Below are 22,259 nucleotides of genomic sequence, written 5' to 3' on the forward strand. Positions count from 1 at the left end.
AACAGGATGACAAAAAGAAGAAAACAATGGCGTATTGTGTAACGCGCTGGTCAGGATACTTGCAAACGGCTCCGAAATCGTTGAAGATAGAGGATACGACGGATGGATAAAAAAAAGGAAGAAAATTGAAGGTGAAAAAAAAGTAAAACCGAGAGAACTGCATTCATTCGTGGAGCGCGAAACGGCCGAGCAAAATTCGCGAGTTTCCTTTTTACTCGGAAGTTGGAAGAAAAAAGCAGACCAAGGAGGATAGAGGAAGCGGTGCTGGAGGAGAGAGAGGAGAAAATAGCGAATGAGTGCCGAAAATAATATGCTGGACAATGGGCATTGTTTACTGTCGGCCGGGTATGATTCGCTAGAATTTTCTCTTAGTGTCTGTACCTTGTTTTCCCTCCTCTTAATACTCGTCTTCCATCCATCTGAGTTTTTCAGACGTCCGATGCCTTTATTTAAAGTTCTCATCGACTCTTCATCATCTCTACAATGCCTTTAATTTATTCCAGGTCATTTGTCTGCTATCTAAATTAGTTAACAAAAAAATGATGAGTAGTAATAATTAGCTAGAAACTTTGCAGTCACTATGTGACTGCCGTGACTTGTGAACTATAAATAAATAAAATTTTGCTTTATTAAACAATGACTTTTGTTAAATTGCACTGTACTTTTTTAACTATTGATGTTTTTAAAGATATAAGCTCATCTCTATATTACACTCATCAAAAGCTTTCATTTGAGTACCCACATGCATTTTTGATATATTTTTCATATATAATATATATATATATATATATATATATGTATATATATATATATATATATGTGTAACGTATAGTTTGAGACACCCTATTTTTTTTCTTTAATTACGTTAAAAATACAATTGGCAATCGGGGATGAGAGTTTTTTTTTTTTATATATAAATTTCAAAGTTAAAATTTCGAAGACTGTCTCCAATGTTTAAAGCATTCCTTATAATTCAAGGACATGAGTTCAAAATTTTGATACAATTTCGAGCGAATGTATTGTTTGAGGACTTATGTGCACTTTGAGACCATATATATATTTTCAGGTCTGTGCTGAAAATTTCCACTTATTTTCAAGACATTCTTCGAAATTTATACATATTACTATAGCATAGATTGCTAAAACTTCTGAGGACAGGCCTCAAAATTTTGTTATCATTTTTAATAATGTCTTGAACTTTACACACTTCTTTTAACTTCCTGCTAGAAAAATTGAAAATTTCCAAAAATCGGGATGTTATTGTTTTTACCCCGTTTTTCAAAAATCGAGTTTTCGTCAAATCTCGACGTTTTGAGGTCTTAGGAAGCTTCCCTGACGATTCCCGCGAAAGTGTCTGTATGTATGTACGGATGTGTGTGTGTGTGTGTGTGTGTGTGTGTGTGTGTGTGTGTGTGTGTGTGTGTGTGTGTGTGTAAACCTCTCATAACTTTTGAACGGCTTGACCGGTTTGATCGCGGTTGGTGCCATTCGAAAGGCTTCGACTAAACTTAGATTTTAAATACAAGTTGGACTGATTTGGGCCGATAGATTTTGAGAAATCTTAGAAAAACTGCGAAAAATTTTTTCCAAATGTGGTTTTTCCGAATAACTTTTAAACGGCTCGACCGATCAATTCCAAAACTAATCAGCTCTTAATCAATTTGTGTTTAAAATGTATCATAGAATTTGAAAAACTGCGTCGAATGTCGCCAACCGCCTGAAAATCGGTTCATTCATTCAAAAGTTATTGCGGTTTGAAAATTCAAAAAATAGTGTTTTATTAAACTTCTATCAGACTTTTGAGCTCGGAAAGCTCAAAATTACACAAAAATTATGTTTTTCGAGCTCTTTGAGTTTAAAAACGTAATGTGCGATGTTGAGCGCTTAATTACGAAAGTAGCGGGAAGTTGCAGGGATGGCCTTCAGGGTCAACCGTTTTCCTAATTTTTTTTTTTAACTGAATTTTTTTTTAAAGTTCATATTGCATGTGTTATTCAACTTTTTTCTTTGGTTTCTTTTACAAGTATCTATCTAAATATGTGTAGTATAATAATTGACTATGCTAAATGTTGAAAAAGTATTTAAGTATAATTTCCACTGGTCAATTCTACAGAAAAAATTTCGTAATCTAGTTAAATAAGTCTGACGTAGTTTTTTTTAAATGATGTTCATTAGAAATATTTAATTCATAACAAAAAAAGTATTTCACCATTACTGACGGTCAATTAACTGGATGATTAATCTTAGTATCAGCTATTTTGTACCTGGTTAATTTTATAAATATTTCCAAGACAGACCTTGTAATTTTTCTAATTTATAATTTTTATCGGGACTGTTCTCAAAATATGCATGGTATAATAATTTACCTAGCTAAATGTTTGCTCATTTTTCATAACGATGAGCTATTTAAACTAATTAGTATAATTTTAAGTATAGATAATATTATTAGATTTCTAATGACGACTATTGTTATTATTATTATCATTAAAATTTTACGTTTAAATACTACTTATAATTACTTAACTATTTTAATTATCAATAGCATTATGATTACTTTAACTATTTATATAAATGAGGCCGAGATTTCTGCCTAAGCTTAAAAATAAATAGTTTTAATGTTTGATATTACGGCGAAAAGAGTGATCGTATGATTTTTAAATAAATGTCGAAAAATTTAATTTTCTAGAATAAAATGTCACCTAAGATTTTTTAAGGAATTAATAGTTTTCCCGTAATAACAAAATTAAGATTGATGAAAATTTTAATTTTGAAATTATGGCCTTTTGACTGATTCAAAAAAATCTATAAGGGACATTTTTTTTATAAAGTGAAATTTTAAACAACTTATTTGAAAATTTTTTAGACAGCTAATATTTTCGTAATATTAATAATACTGTAATCAATCATTAGTTATTGATAATTATTTTGATATAAGGGCAAAAATTTTAGTTTCATTAATAATACTACAATTATTTTTCATTATTTCAATTTTATGTAGTGATTCAACTACCACTTAATTATGTTTGCGATTAATCGTTTATTTGTATTTGAAAGAAAAATGAAAAATTTGTCAACTTTTTTAACACTCTATGATTTTTTGTTTATTTTGCGGACTTTCGATCAATTAACTTGAAAAAATAAATAATTTCGTTATTTAATAATATGATTATCATTTCTATTTTTATTTTAATTATTATTAATATTATTACAATGATTATCTCAATCGTTAATCGTCATAGTTGAAGTTTTTGCAGTAATTTTTGAAGAAATAGTTTGAATAATCTATATTATGGCCAAAAGATTGATCTAATAAAAAAAAAGTTTTTTAAAGTTTAAGTTTTTTAAAAAATATCAATTATAATTAATATTATCATATTATCTTCATCATTAATGGTCAAGTCCGAGATTCTTGCTCGACATAACAGCCATAGGATTGATTATATAAATGAAGTTTTCAAACAAATATCGGAAATGTAACCTTCCTGTAATAGAAGATTCTTATAATTTTTTTATGCGATCAATATTTTATCATCATTCCAAACTAAAGATTCATAATGAATGAAATAAATTTGAGCTGATTAAAAAAATTTCAATTTTGGAATTCCGACTTTTCTATTGGTCTTAGAAAAAAATTGTATAAGACATTTTTTTCGAAAGTTAAATTTGGACCAATTTTTATTTCCAAAAATTTTTTAGACGATCAAAATTTTGGCTCTAATATCAATAAATTGCCATTGATTATTGTCTAAAATTTCATTAATTATCTTTCAATCATTTTTCGAAATTTCTTAGAGATTGAGTTGGTAGATTTTTTGTGTGTATTATTTACTAAAAATAGTATTCTGAGTGCTTTCAATAAATTTATAAATGACTCGAGAACCCTCAGAAATTCCGAAAAATTAACACAAGGTCATTTATAGAAAATAAAATAAACTACAAAAAAAATAGTAGTATTTTAACTTTTAGCTTTGAATAAAATTTAAACAAGTAGATTTTTTAAAATTGTATGAGATCTTTGTTATAAACCGTTCAATTATGTACAAAAATATTCGTTAATCTTTTTTTAATATTGATTATTTGAATAATTACAAAATTCGAAAATTAAAGAGTGGGATTTCTAAAATTTACTTATATTTAAATTATGACTGAAAATGAAGCCTCTAAATGGATGAATAGATTTGATTTAAATGTGTAAATTTCAAAAGTCAGTTCAGAAAATATACATTGACAATTAAAGTGCCAGCCTTCAAAATATGTATATCTAGCTGTTTTCTTCAAAAATGTACAAATTTTGAAAATACTCTAATATAAATTATAGAAAATATAAATTTTAAGGTCAGTCTTAAAAAAATATATAGACAATTTGAGTACCAGACATCAAAATATATACCTATCTGTTTGTCTTAGAAATGTACAAATTTTGAGGACAGTTCTGATTTACATAATAAATTATATAAATTACAAGATCTGTCCCAGAAAAATTAACCAAAATTCAGGTACAGTACTCAAAATATATACTTCCCTCTGAGTATACAAATGTACCTGAAAATAACGTTAGACATAGGATTTTTTTGAGTCCTATCCTCAGAGTCACTAAATGTCCCTAAACCATACGTTTGCTGGAAAAAGTGTCCCTGAAGTACACAATACACATACATATGTATGTATGTATGCGTGTGTGTGTGTGTGTGTGTGTGTGTGTGTGTGTGTGTGTGTGTGTGTGTGTGTATGTATGTATGTGAATTTCTCATAACTTTTGAACGGATTATTCGATTCAATCGAAATAGGCGGCGTTCTAATGAATTCCTTTGCCCCTAGAATTCTGATGATAACTTACAGAATTTGAGTCGATCAATTTTGAGAAATCTCAAAAATAAAATTTCCAAAAATTCGTTTTTTTAAAATATCTTTTTAACGGCTGAACCGATCAATTTCATAATCAGCTCTTAACCTCATAAAACTACGTCGATTGCCACCAGCCCGGATAAAATCACTTGATTTGTACGTGAGATATCGTTGTCAAAAAAAATTGAAAAAAATGTTTTTTAACATAATCGCAAAAAATAGCTGAAAGGGTCTCTATCATGCTCCAGTTTTGTTAAAATGTTTAGGAATTTAGTAAATATATTATTATGAAAAATTGACAAAAATGAAGACAAAACTATTTAACGGCTCTTAAAACGGTGCATTGAAATTTGAAAGTAAGTCCTCCTAATAGATAAATAGATTTATTTTAAATGTGTAAATTTCAAGGTCAGTTCCGAAAATATATATTGACAATTAGAGTGCCTGACCTCAAAATATATATATCTAGCTGTTTTTTTCAGAAATGTACAAATTTTGAAGACAGTTCTGATTTACATAATAAATTATATAAATTACAAGATCTGTCCCAGAAAAATTAACCAAAATTCAGGTACAGTACTCAAAATATATACTTCCCTCTGAGTATACAAATGTACCTGAAAATAACGTTAGACATAGGATTTTTTTGAGTCCTATCCTCAGAGTCACTAAATGTCCCTAAACCATACGTTCGCTGGAAAAAGTGTCCCTGAAGTACACAATACACATACATATGTATGTATGTATGCGTGCGTGTGTGTGTGTGTGTGTGTGTGTGTGTGTGTGTGTGTGTGTGTGTGTATGTATGTGAATTTCTCATAACTTTTGAACGGATTATTCGATTCAATCGAAATAGGCGGCGTTCTAATGAATTCCTTTGCCCCTAGAATTCTGATGATAATTTACAGAATTTGAGTCGATCAATTTTGAGAAATCTCAAAAATAAAATTTCCAAAAATTCGTTTTTAAAATATCTTTTTAACGGCTGAACCGATCAATTTCAAAATCAGCTCTTAACCTCATAAAACTACGTCGATTGCCACCAGCCCGGATAAAATCACTTGATTTGTTCGTGAGATATCGTTGTCAAAAAAAATTGAAAAAAATGTTTTTAACATAATCGCAAAAAATAGCTGAAAGGGTCTCTATCATGCTCCAGTTTTGTTAAAATGTTTAGGAATTTAGTAAATATATTATTATGAAAAATTGACAAAAATGAAGACAAAACTATTTAACGGCTCTTAAAACGGTGCATTGAAATTTGAAAGTAAGTCCTCCTAATAGATAAATAGATTTATTTTAAATGTGTAAATTTCAAGGTCAGTTCCGAAAATATATATTGACAATTAGAGTGCCTGACCTCAAAATATATATATCTAGCTGTTTTTTTTTTCAGAAATGTACAAATTTTGAAGACAGTTCTGATGTACATAATAAATTATATAAATTACAAGATCTGTCCCAGAAAAAAATGAACGAAAATTCAGGTACAGTACTCAAAATATATACTGACCTCCAAGTATACAAATGTCCCTGAAAATAACGTTGGACATATAATTTTTTTGAGTCCTGTCCTCAGAGTCACTAAATGTCCCTAAACCATACGTTCGCTCGGAAAAATGTCCCTGAAGTACACGATACACATACATATAAATATATATATATATATATATATATATATATATATATAAATATATATATATATATAAATATATATATATATATATATATATATATATATATATATATATATATATATATATAAATATATGAAAAATTGATGTGGGTACTCAAATGAAAGGTCTCGATAAGTGTAATATGGAGATGAGCTTATATCTTCAATAATATCATTAGTTGACAAGATAGTAAAGTCAGTTCTTAATTATTGACATTTTTTAAGATATAAGCTCATCTTGATGTCACACTTATCAAGAGTTTTCATTTGAGTACCCGAATGCATTTTGATATATTTTTCATCCATACATATATATATAATATATATAAATATATGAAAAAATGATGTAGGTACTCAAATGAAAGCTCTTGATGAGTGTAACATCAGGATGAGCTTATATCTTTAAAAATGTCAATTGTGCACAATGATACAAGGTTATTTCTTAATTATTGACATTTTTTAAGATATAAGTTCATCCCGTTGTTACACTTATCAAGACCTTTTATTTGAGTACTCACATGCATTTTGATATATTTTTCATATATACATATATATAATATATATAAATATATGAAAAATTGATGTGGGTATTCAAATGAAAGGTCTTGATGAGTGTAACATCGGGATGAGCTTATATCTTTAAAAATGTCAATAGTTCACAAGATACGAGGTCATTTCTTAATTATGTATCTAGAGATAGAGCATTTTCGAATGTAGCCTAAATATTTATCATCATAAACTGACTATTGATAAGAACGATATGAAACCATAAAATAGCACTACTCAAGGTCAATACCTTTCTAATGATACCAAATTTAACCATAAAAACCTATTTTATCATATAAATACATTGGCCACAAAATTTTCCCTATTCTCTTGATAATATAAATTAGCTTTTATGGTTTTTAAATAAAAATTAAAAATAAATAATAGAACAATGAAAAAAAAAAAACAGCGAATGTTTTGTTAAAAATATTTGAATAGTTGATAATAAAAAATAAAATATATTAAAAAAGTTTATAATGAAGGAAAAGCTGCATCCTGGCATTGTATTGGCCTGCGCGAGAGAAACGAACGCTTGAGGGCACGTAAACGGAACAAATTTTCTCTTGTCCATGAGCGAGAGAGGCTTGATTAAAATATTAATTGAGATGGAAATAACGGACCATCACACTCCAGAGAACGACAGGCAAACTTTAAATCCCCCACATCTTAAAATAATCTATAAAACAAAAAACAACAGAGTAAAAAAATAATGCCAGTGAATTAATCTCCAGCATAAATGAAATAGGTGGTTTTTGTTTGAACGAATTTTTTTAAAGGAATCAAATGAAAAGAAAAAATAATAAAAATAATAGTATAGAGAATATGATAGAACTTTATGAATGTAAGATGATTGCACGTTTGAAGTCGAGCGAGGCGTCCGTTCATTCGAGAGTAATACCGTGTAATGGAGTTGTTGGCCCCCATCATATGTGTGTATACTCGGGGGAACAATCAGACTAGTATACCAATACTCCAATTCCCAAGTATTATCGTATAATAATAATCATCGTTATCGTCATCATCCCCTTTCGTCCCAATCACTTTTCAGACTCACAACAATGTAAAACTAATCTTATAGGCACACTACTCAATGTTTGGGGTCAACCAAAACTCAGCACGTGATTTCATTTACGCTAAAGTCAAATCACAACCCTAAATCTGTTCATTCAATTCCAATGTTCATCAACAAATTAATCCCATATCAATCTTGTATTTAATCCTGTAACAATTATTCTCTCATCAAATAAATTTGTCAGTAAATTATTCCTCATTAAATTAATTTGCTTTATAAATCATCTGATTTTAAATCATACACAATAAAAAGAAAAATTTATTTTTTAATTTTTAATAAATGAGCATTGTGGTTATAAACAATTAATTTGTTGAAAATTTGTTAATATTTTATTTTTTTAGCTAAAGAAATAAAAATTTTTCTAGTTAAATAGTAAATTTATTGTTAAAAAAAAAAAAACGTTTTCTTGATTTGGAAAAAAATAATTTTTGATAAACAACTTGCGAAATTTCATCTAAAATTATTTTTTTCTGAATCTAGAAAAAATTTTTTTCAACAAAAAACATTTTTATTTAGCTCAGAAATAAAATTTTCAAAAATTTAATTTCTTACTCCAAAATTTCTCTTTTTTTTCAAAATTTTTTGTTTTTTTATTAAGTACTAGTAATCTTGCAGTCACTATGTGACTGCTGTGACTTGTAAACTATAAATAAATAAAATTTTGCTTTATTAAATAATGACTCTTATTAAATTGCACTGTACTTTCTTAAATATTGACGTTTTTTAAGATATAAGCTCATCCCGATGTTACACTCATCAAGAGCTTTCATTTGAGTACCCACATGCATTTTGATATATTTTTCATATATACATATATATAATATATATAAATATATGAAAAATTGATGTGGGTACTCAAATGAAAGGTCTTGATAAGCGTAACATCGGGATGAGCTTATATCTTTAAAAATGTCAATAGTTCACGTGATACAAGGTCATTTCTTAATTATTGATATTTTTAAAGATATAAGCTCATCCCGATGTTACACTCATCAAGAGCTTTCATTTGAGTACCCACATGCATTTTTATATATTTCTCATATATACATATATATAATATATATAAATATATGAAAAATTGATGTGGGTACTCAAATGAAAGGTCTTGATAAGCGTAACATCGGGATGAGCTTATATCTTTAAAAATGTCAATAGTTCACGTGATACAAGGTCATTTCTTAATTATTGATATTTTTAAAGATATAAGCTCATCCCGATGTTACACTCATCAAGAGCTTTCATTTGAGTACCCACATGCATTTTTATATATTTCTCATATATACATATATATAATATATATAAATATATGAAAAATTGATGTGGGTACTCAAATGAAAGGTCTTGATAAGCGTAACATCGGGATGAGCTTATATCTTTAAAAATGTCAATAGTTCACGTGATACAAGGTCATTTCTTAATTATTGATATTTTTAAAGATATAAGCTCATCCCGATGTTACACTCATCAATACCTTTCATTTAAATACCCACATGCATTTTGATATATTTCTCATATGTACATATATATAATATATATAAATATATGAAAAATTGATGTGGGTACTCAAATGAAAGGTCTCGATGAGTGTAACATCGGGATGAGTTTATATCTTTGAAAATGTCAATAGTTAACAAAATACAAGGTGATTTTTTAATTATGTATCTAGAGATAGAGAATTTTCGAATGCAGCCTCAATACTTATCATAATAAATAGACTATCGATGAGAATGAAATGAAACCTTGAAAAGGCATAAATTCAAATCAAGACCTTTGCAATGACACTAAATTATTCTAAAAAATCCAATGTTAATAATATAAATTACTTACTTTTTTTTCAATTGTCAAGATTTAAGGTGTTGATATTTTTAGTAAATCACAAATCCATTTAAGCTCGACAATTTTATTTATTTTTAGTCCCATGGGGTCTTTTAAAGCGTGCTTGCCACCGTAGGACGCCTGACATGTGTATTGTAGACACGCGTCATCACGTTTTATGTGACTTGTTGACTTGATTGTGGTTTTTTAACAACCCTCTAGATATAATTGCTTGATGATGTTTGCTTATATGATTTTTTATTAGTCGTTGTAGTCAAAATTGAGTGATTCATAAACAATTTTGATATAAAATATTATCTGGAACAAAATTAAATTAAGTGTTAGAATAAAAGTATTCTATTTTATCTTCTAAGATTGCTAAATATTTTGTGAATAAATTTTATGAATAAAATATAATGGAGCAACTGTAAAAGACAGAAAATTGCATTAAAGAGAAGATAGCAGAGAAAGCACTTGGTTGCTCGGTTCGTTTCTAAGGAGATCGCTCGTGATGAAGTTGATGCTCTGGATCTACCTATCTACCAACAACTTACTCCTCCTTATTTATTCTCCGTCTTGTTCTTACGCAAAGGATAAACTTTATCGGGTTGAATACTCAACGATGCTAAAGAGAAGTACCTCCAAGTAGTACTCGTGGTATAAGTATACTTTGGTATCCTTATTCGCGAAACGATGGAGTAAATGGCTGACTAATTAACGATATTTCGACAGTAATTAAACACATCCAATCTCAAGTCCGAGGCTAATTTACTATGGTATTAGTAAGAGTATATAAGAAGGAACCAAAAAGAGAATTTTAGTAGTAAAGTTACCTCTCCCGAAGATGCCGCAACGACCAAAACCACCGTCTATCCTATCCGTTTTCTATGGCATCGCCGAAAGCTACTGCTAAAACCGCTATTGGCTTTTCACGGCAACCTTCATCCGTTACCATCCCTCATCGTAAAATCTCTCTTGTATCTCCATTTAAGACCTTCTAATACCTTTCATTAATTCGCTTAACCTCCCTTAAGATCGACCTACAAAAAAAAAATTTTTTATTTGTTTTAATTATTATCATTATTATTAATTTATTTTAAAATAACTTAATATTTATGATATACTGAATTATGAAAATTTAGTTAACTGACATCTAAAAATTTCTATAATTTTTTTTTATTAAAAAAATTATTACAAAAAAATTTAATTTGTACAAAACTTGAAAAACTTTAAGTGCAATTTTTAGAAAATATTTTTTTGTTTTAATTTAATAAATGAAAAAAAAAAAAATTAAAAACGTCAGCTAACTTTAGTTAGATTTTTATTATGATTAAATTATAAACAAAAAAAAAAATTAGTAAAAAAATTCCACTAGTAGATATTTTTAAAAATTATAAGTGGAAATTTTTAAAAATATTTTTTTTTATAATAATTAATTTGTTATAAAAATTTAAAGAATTTTTAGATGTCTGCTAATTTTAGTATCATTAATATTTTAATTATTTAATATAAACACTAAATAATAATTAGTATAAATTAAAATATTAATTAATAATTAACAATTACGCTTACCGATTAATAAATTTTAATTAAAAATTGATGTCTGCATTATGCATAAAGATACCCCGATAATTCCATTGATTGGTTATCATATTGACTGTATGAATGTAAAAATCGAAATAAAGGAGTAGCAATGATTAATTGCTGGTAATTAGCACCCTAATTAACGAGAAAACGATATTATTCTCCCTACTGAAAAAAGAGTTTAACAATTGTCGGGGATGCACAAAGGCACATCCCGAGGATTCAGTTTTTTTTTTCCATTCTTTCTTTTCTTTTCCCATCAACAATGCATCGAGACACACGAACATGTATATGTATAACAAGTATGCAGTTGTTGCACGTCTATCTTGTATATGTATACTTCTGCACCTACATTGATACCAATGTCTGTGTGTGATGAATGTCAAATTATATATGCATCCGGACGTCGTTGTGATCACTGTAATTAGTTCCATTTACGCGAGGTTGTCATCGATGCCTCAGAGTATACTGTGTACCAAGCGTTCATGAATCTCGAGCCGGTATTTTATCTGAATAATTCTCGCGGGAAAAATATTGTTTCTTCCGTTTCTCTGACAATAAAAAAAAAAACAAATAAAATACCTCGTCAATATTATTTATCAATTATTCTGAATATTATTTCAATAACTAATTATTAATTTATTTTTTAATCATAATTACCTTATACAGATCTTCAATAATTCCCTCTGAAAATTTGCTAATTATTATTTAATATTTTTTAAAATTATTTAATTAACTAAGTTATCAATTAAAATTAATTCATAAATTAATTAATCCATTTAAATTATTTAATTAATTAATTAATCAATTAAAATTATTTAATTAATTAATTAATCAATTAAAATTATTTAATTAATTAATTAATCAATTAAAATTATTTAATAAATTAATCAATCAATCAATTAAAATTAACTAATTAATTAAAATTAACTAATTAATAAAAATTAACTAATTAATAAAAATTAACTAATTAATTAAAATTAACTAATTAATTAAAATTAACTAATTAATAAAAATTAATTAATTAATCAATTAAAATTATTTAATAAATTAATCAATCAATCAATTAAAATTAACTAATTAATTAAAATTAACTAATTAATAAAAATTAACTAATTAATTAAAATTAACTAATTAATTAAAATTAACTAATTAATAAAAATTAATTAATTAATTAATTAAAATTAACTAATTAATTAAAATTAATTAGAAAAATTGATAGTAATATAATGAAAAAAAAAAAATATATCTAATTTCATTAAATGGTTTTTTAATTAGTTTTGCGGTCGTGATTGAACGTAGCGAATTAATTAATGAAGTAAATAGAATAAAATGAGACAGTAAAGCGAACAGTTGGAAGTTTTTAGTCAGAAAGAGAGAGAAAGAAAAGGGGAGAGACTGAAGCGCGCGGTAGTGGGCTTATCTATCTCGCTTGGTGATTCTGCACGAGGGTGGTTTTAATTACCCCTTCCACTATTACCATCTAGGCAAAACCAACCCCGTTAGTGGATTCATTTAGTCGCATTACCACTGCTCAAAGTATACATACACACGTATATATAGGATGTACACCCTCCACTCATCCAGCTTCTCTCAGCCACTGTAGACTGGTTACTTTCCCTTGCACGGGTACCTACATTTTATTCCTGTATATACGGTATCATCCCTCTTACTTTACTTCCCGGATCTGTAAACATATGTACATATATTATATGGATCAACGTGTGAGTAAAACCCTGAAGCACATGTGTAGCTTTACTTATCCCCAGTGTAAATGCATTCAACCGAGCTTAGGGACCGCCTCCTTGGACCTTGTAAAAGCTCACGATGTCACTTATATAATGCAGACTAAACGTGTTTCGGTTTTCTATTGACAGGTTTGATCCCTAAGTAATTAGACTAATGTTTCATTACAATCTGAAAGAAAAAAAATGGTAATTATTTACAACCCCTATTTTTGGACATATCTAGGTGAAAAATTAACATTTTTTAATTTTTTTTTATTCGGCTTGTTTTTACCATTTATGATATAAAATGTCGTGAAAGAAAAAAATAAAGATTTCGATAGATGTTTTGCCTTCAAAATTTGGAAAAAAAATTTTGGCCTCATGCACGGAAAGAACAAGATGACACTGGATATAATCCCATATTATACTCAGTGATATCTGTGGTGAAAAAAAAATTTTAGATAGTAGCTAGAAAAATCCAGATTATACTGCGTGATATCTGGATTATACTAGCTACTATCTAAAATTTTTTTTCACTCGTAATAATCTATATTATTAAGAGAATAAGCAAAATTTTGGGGCCAGTGTATTTATATGATAAAATCGGTTTTTTCAGAGAAATTTAGTGTCATAGCAAAGGTCTTGATTTGAATTTGTGCTTTTTAAAGGTTTCATATCATTCTCACCGATAGTCAATTTATTATGATAAGTATTTAGGCTGCATTCGAAAATGCTCTCCATTTAGATAAATGATTAAGAAATGACCTTATATCTTGAGAACTATTGACATTTTTAAAGATATAAGCTCATCCCGATGCTACACTCATCAAGACCTTTCATTTGAGTGCCCACATCAATTTTTCATATATTTATATATATTATATATATGTATATATGAAAAATATATCAAAATGCATGTGAGTATTCAAATGAAAGCTCTTGATGAGTGTAACATCGGGATGAGCTTATATCTTTAAAAATGTCAATAATTCAGAAGATATCTGCTAAATTACACTGTACTTTCTTAACTGTTGATATTTTTAAAGATATAAGTTCACCCCGACATTATACTCATCGAGACCTTTCATTTGAGTACCCACATCAATTTTCATATATTTATATATATTATATATATTTATATATGAAAAATATATCAAAATGCATGTGGGTACTCAAATGAAAGCTCTTGATGAGTGTAACATCGAGATGAGCTTACATATTTAAAAACGTCAATAGTTAAAAAAGTACAGTGCAATTTAACAAAAGTCATCATTTAATAAAGCGAAATTTTATTTATTTATAGTTCACAAGTCACAGCAGTCACATATTGACTGCAAGGTTGCTAGTCTGGGATGATATCCAGTATCATCTTGTTCTTTCCGTGTGTTTTTGGATAAAATTTCTTTTTTATCTTTTTTTTTGAAAATTACATAAAAAACAAACAACTTAAAAAAAAATGTTGAATATCACAATTTTCTAAAAAATTTATAAATTTGTTAAAATTGTGATCAACTTTTATTTTTATTTAAATTTTTCATTTCTTTATTTATTTTCAAAAAAAAAAATATATCAACAAAATCAAATAGGAATTTCGTTAAAAAAAATGAAAATGATAATGCCGGACCCCATTTGTAAATAATTACCAAAAAAAATATATATGATCTTACAATTTAAAATTTAGTGAAAACAAGACAAATAATAATAATTATTGTCTTTTTGTTAAAAGACAAAAGACCACTATGCGAGATAAAGAAACGAATACATATCTTTATACATTATACCGTCGACATTTCATTGTTTCCGACCCTTGTATTCGTCATTTCACGCATTTCTATATGCGTATGTTGCGGTATGCACATATGAGACAGTCTTCTGCATGTAATAATGATAATGAGGAGCTATGTTGAGTTGAGATCCCTTTGGCCCGGATCCACGTGCCCGGCTGACAAAATCAGAGTAGCATAGGTTAAAAAAAGAAGCCAAGACATGATTTTAAATATACATACCTATTTCTGTCAGTACTTAGGTTCATACAGTCTTGTTGTACTAGAAAAAAAAAAATAAACAAGGAAAAAAAATGTGCCCGGAAGGTGTTGGCGCGTGCAGTTCCGCTCAGTACTTCCGTTAAAAGCCCATATCCAGCTCGGTCGCTCGTTGATACCTCCAACAGCTACATAGCTAAGCAGCTGGTGAATAAATGTTAGGTAAAATTTATATCTGTGTATATATAAATAATAAAGCTATCTCACCGACAGACCTGCTACTATATCGCTTCGATAAACAACCAGCGACACGATGATAGAAAACGTTTCCCAAACACTGACTGCTACTCGTTGTCTTTTGTACACCCGTTGAGTTTAGGGACTCATGACACCACCTAAAACGTCCTCCACTCGTCGTACTCGTCGACTCGGTAATAATGTATTGCAAGAAGAATAGGTGCACTCAGAAGACAACTTTAAAGATTCAAGAAAAAAATTTTATTTTTTTATTTTCTCTATTCTTTTATACTTTTTTTTTGTCTCATTAACTTAACGTTCATGAAAAGAAAATTTTCATTATTATAACAATACTTTTGTGTACATTTTTTATCAAGACGCAAGGAGAGTATTTAAAATAAAATGATTAAAAAAAATAAATATATGGAAATTTTAATAATAATATAATGAATGAGTTACCTATTTATATTAATAATTTAAAAAAAGCTTTTAGATTAATTTTTAATTCAAGTTATTATAGTTACATAAAACGGTAGATGCGCTTTAGAAATAGAAAAGGTATTTTGGTCTCAGACAGATTGTGTGTAAAACTGCACTTTTGTGCAAATAAATCAACCAAGACATTTGCCCGGTTCTTTTTCAGCATCTTTGGCATGAGACTACGTAAATATCGTGTCTTGTGCTCTTCAAGTCTCCTTATACACTATTTTCTGGACCTCCAAGCTTATTTCCTAAGTCTCTTTTCCTTTTTTCTTGGTCTCGGGAATAGACTCCGCTCGGCGCTACCCCAGAACTTCTTTCATTTGCATTATTACATGGTAAATGAAACTGAAGAGCCGAAAAAATGCCCGAGCCTTTTGTCACACGACAATTGTTCACCCGGACCATTTTCATTGATTATACTTTCTTTATTTCTTCTTGGCGGTGTAACCAGCCAATCTTCTTGTTCTGAAAGAAGAAAAGAAAATTACCAAGTTGTTTACTCACATTTTTCATCATATTTATAATCTTACATCACTTTAAATAAAAAAAATACTTTAAATTTTCTAATAAAGTTATAAATAAAGTGTTGATAATAATAGAAGAAATATTAATCGATTCTTTAGTTTAATATATAATTACACATATTTATTTATTTATTAATATACATGCAAAAAGATAATTATTACAGCACAGATTTAATCATAAAATTAATTACTTACTTTATTTCTTCAGATTTGGTTCCAAAACCGTCGAGCCAAGTGGAGGAAGCAAGCCCGGCTTCAGCTTCTTCAAGACGCTTGGAGAATGCGTTGTCTAGGATTAGGAAGTGCTGCACCACTTCTTCTTAGACCTCCACCGGCTCCAGGAGTCGAGCGTTCTGATTCTTTAACTCTACCGCCTTCGGCTGATCTTTCGCCGCCGCAAATAACTTCCGGATCTCCGGATAAACTTCCCGATAATCCGAACCATCCAGTCTGTCGAGACTACAGGATCCTGCCGCACCATGGGTAATTAATGCTTTCTTCATTAATCATTATGTTTTAAAATCTACCAGGATATATCAATAACGTGTACGTAATTTTAATTAATTAGGTACCCAGTGAACTGCGATAAATCACCGGAAAGAGTGAAATGTGGCTGTGGCTCTCCACCAAGGAGTTCAGGATCTCCAACAGACATCGAAGTCGATTTAGCACCTCAGGATAGACCTCAAGAATCAGAAATGGATCTTACTATAAAAACACCGATGCCCACGCACCATCCACAAATTCCTTCAATGTTTCATTATCTTCCAAGTGAACCGCAACATGATCTCAGTCCTGCCACGAGGTCCATAGACGAACCACTGGACGTTACCTTAAACGGCAATCGCAATAATAATTAATAAAATTTATCGATTCTTTAGTTTAATATATAATTACACATATAGTTTTTAACCATTATAAAATTTAGCTGATGTGTTTCTGTGATTATTATTTTTTTTTTCTACTTCATCTAATTAATTATTATTATTGTTTAAAACATTCGAGTTTTTTTTTCATTTATATATTTATCTACGTAAGATCAAATGTCATGAAGCTCTTGTAAATATTTGCAACTTGCATATCTAATATATATATGATAATATATGTATATCTCTATTATTAAAACACATAATTGCAACGCCGGAACTGTACTATCATGTAGTTACGTCGTTAATAGAAGTCAGGCAAAGGACATACTGTTGTTAGGTAAATACCAGACGAAGATTCCATTTAATAGTTGATAAAAAAATCTAAAAAAGAAAATAAAAAAAAAAGTTAATACTATGTAAAAATAAATAATAAATTATAAGATGAATTTTGAATTAAAAATTAACTTACGTATGTCAATTGTTAAACATTGTTGTATTTTCAGTATTGATATTATATAATTTTTGCAATTCATCAGGATAAATCCAGTTTTAATAATAAGTTTCTGCATTTAGATTATTAGAATTTAAAAAAATTTAACTCTTAATAATAATGTGACGGAAGAGGTAATATGCAGATGCGATTATTTCATCAGTAGTTAGGCAAAGGGCATACTGTTGTTAGGTAAATACCAGACGAAGATCTTGTTCTGAAAGAAGAAAAGAAAATTACCAAGTTGTTTATTTCCATTTTTCATCATATTTATAATCTTACATCACTTTAAATAAAAAAATACTCTAAATTTTCTATCTGGTTATGAACAAAATAAAATCTTGATAATAATAGGAGAAATATTAATCTCAGTATATTTGAATGTTGTCGCTTTGTAATTTCATTGGTTTCTCTCTCGTTCTCCGGAAAGAAGAAGAGAGTATGTACTAGTACGTAGCTAGTACTAGGTAGATAAAGCGACAACGAAAAATGAACGAATGTTGAGAGACATATTTCTCTCTTCTCTGAATTTATGTATTTCGAGCCCATTGTGAATTCTCTATAGCCAAGCAATAACAGCGTTTTCATTATATGCCAACACGCACACAATAATAAAGTACAAAACCGGCATATACACACTGATTCACTTGCTCTTGTTATATTTACATGCATTTATGTACATTCTCTATAAATATACGTATACAAATACATTTAAATATACATATAACGTAAAAGCAGATAGACTGCGGTCGGAGATTACAAAACATGCCTAGATTAATGTTTTCTCATCCCCCGACTACCCTTTACCACCACCGATGCGTCTCTACCAGCGTCCTCATCCTATCTGCGAGAGGAATTCTCTCACGCTACATCCACAACATTTATCAATTTCTCTTTTGCTCACGTATCAACACGCCTTTGTCATCTTTGTCATCAAGTCATCACACAAGACGCCATAGCATATGTGCGTCACGTGCCAAATAAAACCATAAGCCCACAAAATTTTAAATTACGTCCAACAAAATGCCAACCGGATCCGAACTCTTTCATTAATCTATCCTCAGTACTGATCGTCATAAATTTGATGGATTAATCTGAAAAGACAATACACTTTGTGGAAATTTTTTTAAATAAAATTGTGTTAGTCTGTAGCCTTACTTACACTACTGATCATCATCATCATCTTCATTATTATTATTATTATGCAGCTTCAGTTTTAATAGATGAGATTGAAAGTATTTGTGTTAAATCTGTGCAAAGGATTGAAAAAGTCAATTAATCCAGAAGGTTGAATGAATTGGGGCGAAAGAATACGTGTTGGTATATAAAAAAAACTGATGTAGAAAACGAGGAAGAAAAGTGGGAGTGTAACCACCCGCTGATGGATCGGCTAGACAGGACTGTTGAAAAAAAAGTAGTAGGTTTTCATAGTCAATGGGTATAAGCTATTGTTTAGGTTTAGCGCAATCACAATCGCTGTAAATTAAATTCATGTTCATGACCATGTGTCGCGATATTTTATTTTTAGAGATTAATAGTTTTTTTTTTTTTTTTCATTTGTAAAAAACTTGAAAAACTTTTAAGTGCAATTTTTAAAAATATTTTTTTTGTTCCAATTTAATAAATAAAAAACTTGTAATAATTATTTAAATTTTTATAAAAATTAAATTATAATGAAAAAAATTTAGTAAAAAAATTCCACTAGTAGAAATTTTTTTAAATTAAAAGTGCGAATTTTTAAAAACATTTTTTTTATAATAATTGATTTTTTATAAAAATTTAAAGAATTTTTAGATCTCTGCTAATTTTAATATCATCAATATTTTTATTTTAATAATGTTTTTAGGTCGTAATTATTTTAAGACAATCAAAGTAAGCACGTTTAGTGCTTTGATGAAAAAAAAAAATTAAAAGAAGAAAATTTAAAAATTTTTTTTTTTTTTGGTAATTATTGTTGTTAATTATGTTTTGATTACGGAGTTGTAAAATTTAATTTAATCTTGAGGGAATAAGAAAGTAAATGGGCGTGGCTGAAGTAAATTAAACGATTGCAACTCGTGCATCAAAAGCATCAGTGAGGGGGTGAAAGTAAAGAACGGGTATCTCGCGGTGGCGCATTGCAATGGGGTAGTTGTGAGCTTTTGACAAGGGAATTAATAATGTACCAGGGAGAGCGAGAGATACTGGGGCGTTTTGGGGCGGCAACATTGTATTTCTCAATCAATGGCGATCTTGATTCCATTATAACAATAGTGTTGCCAGGGCTTTGATTCATCGTTACCTGGTTAACTCAATAAGTTTTATTTTTTCGGATTTTCGGTGACCAATAATAATTTGTCCAGAGACCTAAAAAAAATTTACTGGTTATTAAAGAAGAAATAGAATAATTATTTGTTAAAATTTGCAATCTTATCTGGGATTTTATTGGTACTCAATAAGTTTTATTTTTTTACCAGATTTTTGGTGACCAATAATTTATCTAGACCTGAAAAAAAAATTTACTAGTTATTAAAGAAGAAATAGAATAAGTTTTTATAAAAATTTGCAATCTTACCTGGGATTTTATTGGTACTCAATAAGTTTTATTTTTTTACCAGATTTTTGGTGACCAATAATTTATCCAGAGACCTAAAAAAAATTTTACTAATTATTAAAGAAGAAATAGACTAATTTTTTATTAAAATTTGCAATCTTACCTGGGATTTTATTGTTACTCAATAAGTTTTATTTTTTTACCAGATTTTTGGTGACCAATAATTTATCCAGAGACCTAAAAAAAATTTAATTGGTTATTAAAGAAGAAATAGAATAATTTTTGATTAAAATTTGCAATCTTACTTGGGATTTTATTGGTACCAAGTGAATCCGATAAAAGTAATTAGCTTGTAAAATAAAATTTTCCACCAGAGGATTGTAAAAAGAACGTGGTACACAAATTCCTGACAAATGAAATAGTTAGTATGAAGTTCATCAGATTTATATACGGGCTTATGTTAATGTCTGTATCTGCAAGCTCTCAAAGTTATGCTCATAAAGGAGAACACGAACAAAGTTAAAAATATATGTACGTTATTTACAGAGTTATAGAAATAAAGTCAGAGAGAGAGTCCAGGAAGCAGTGGTGGTAGCGGCGGTCGGAGAGAACCTGCAGACAGAGGCACATAGCCCCAAGCCATGTAATTCATTACTAAAGCAATCTCACCCTGGCTCCAACTCACTCTTCTACCCCCTGTTTCTTCTCCATCTCACTTACTCGCTCTTCTTCTCTCTGTTGCTCTCTCGGTCGCTTCCCTCCGCCCCTGACCCATCAGCCTCCCGCGCCACGTTATAATATAAAAAAAGCCGAATAGAGTAGCGCGCTGACAACAAAACAAACATGAAATACAAAGCCACGTTCTCATAATTAAAAAGATTGCGTTGTGCGCTTCTTCCCCAACCCAACTTTCTCGTCCCACTACAGCCACCTCAACCTCCTCTACCGCCGCCCCCCATTTTTTACGTATAAACTCAGCTTATTTTTTTGTCGATGATAACGGGGGTGAGAAACAAAATTTTTATTTACCCCAAGTATGTCTCTATAACTCAACTTCATTTATATTCACGTTCATTGTCATTTTTTGCTTTGTCCATCATTTAAATTTATTATTCAAATTAAATTTATTTTCTTCATTTTTTTGCTTGATGATTTTTAGCTGATAGCTGATCTTATAATTGTATTCTTCTACAAGAAAATTTAATTCCATGTGTAACTTAATTTTTTTTTTTTTTTAGATACTAATTAACATAATTAAATTTTTACATCAGTTCTTGCAATTTTCTTATTGTAAGTACTATTGTTATTAAATCTATTAATTTTATATATTAATTATACTATTGTAATTAAATGTATTAATTACACTTTTACAATTCCGTGCAAGTTTCATAAATTAAATTAGCCGACATTTAAAAATTTTTACAATTTTTTTTTATGGAAGAAAATTATTACAAAAAATTGACAGAAAATTTGAAAAACTGCAAGTGCAATTAAAAAAAAAAATATTTTTTAGTTCTAATTTAATAAATAAGCAAAATCAAAAAAGCAAAAATGTCGGCTAACTTTATTGTTATTGCAAGTTTTGCTTAATTGTATCAAATATTATTTGTTGTTATAAATAAAATTTATATAATTTTTGTATATTTAATTATTATTTTATTTTCTTAGGTAAAAAATTTTTATTAAAAAACCTAAAAAATTTAATTTTTATTATTAAAATTAAATTTATATTCTTCATTTTTTTGATTGAAGATTTGTAGCTGATAGCTGATCTTATAATTGTATTCTTCTACAAGAAAATTTAATTCTATGTGTAACTTAATTTTTTTTTTTTTTTTTTTTTTTTAGATACTAATTAACATAATTAAATTTTTACA

General features: G+C 28.6%; 1 protein-coding gene and 2 long non-coding RNA genes across 4 annotated transcripts; 1 reads left to right on the forward strand and 2 right to left on the reverse strand.

Annotated features, from left to right (window-relative positions):
• Positions 1-379: 379 nt before the first annotated feature.
• Positions 380-13,636, reverse strand: LOC123259599. 2 transcript variants are annotated; one of them, XR_006508282.1, is made up of 7 exons: positions 13,297-13,636; positions 13,087-13,224; positions 12,198-12,223; positions 11,526-12,088; positions 10,787-10,993; positions 9,966-10,271; positions 380-519 (listed from the first exon to the last, which is right to left on the reverse strand). It is a non-coding gene; the product is annotated as an uncharacterized LOC123259599 (long non-coding RNA). The 2 variants fall into 2 exon arrangements; XR_006508281.1 differs by having other exon boundaries at positions 13,087-13,636.
• Positions 13,637-16,692: 3,056 nt separating this feature from the next.
• Positions 16,693-17,753, forward strand: LOC123259089 (protein transport protein sec31-like; the record flags this gene model as incomplete). The annotated part of the gene is made up of 2 exons (XM_044719356.1): positions 16,693-16,973; positions 17,059-17,753. Coding segments are annotated over 2 exons (573 nt in total), but the record flags the coding sequence as incomplete, so codon positions are not given.
• A 2,057-nt stretch (positions 17,754-19,810) lies between these two features.
• LOC123258678 lies at positions 19,811-21,586 on the reverse strand. The gene is made up of 5 exons (XR_006508115.1): positions 21,052-21,586; positions 20,688-20,788; positions 20,546-20,619; positions 20,444-20,477; positions 19,811-20,195 (listed from the first exon to the last, which is right to left on the reverse strand). It is a non-coding gene; the product is annotated as an uncharacterized LOC123258678 (long non-coding RNA).
• Between the last annotated feature and the right edge of the window lie 673 nt (positions 21,587-22,259).

This window comes from Cotesia glomerata, linkage group LG2 (assembly GCF_020080835.1).
Source record: "Cotesia glomerata isolate CgM1 linkage group LG2, MPM_Cglom_v2.3, whole genome shotgun sequence".
Lineage (NCBI taxonomy): Eukaryota > Metazoa > Arthropoda > Insecta > Hymenoptera > Braconidae > Cotesia > Cotesia glomerata.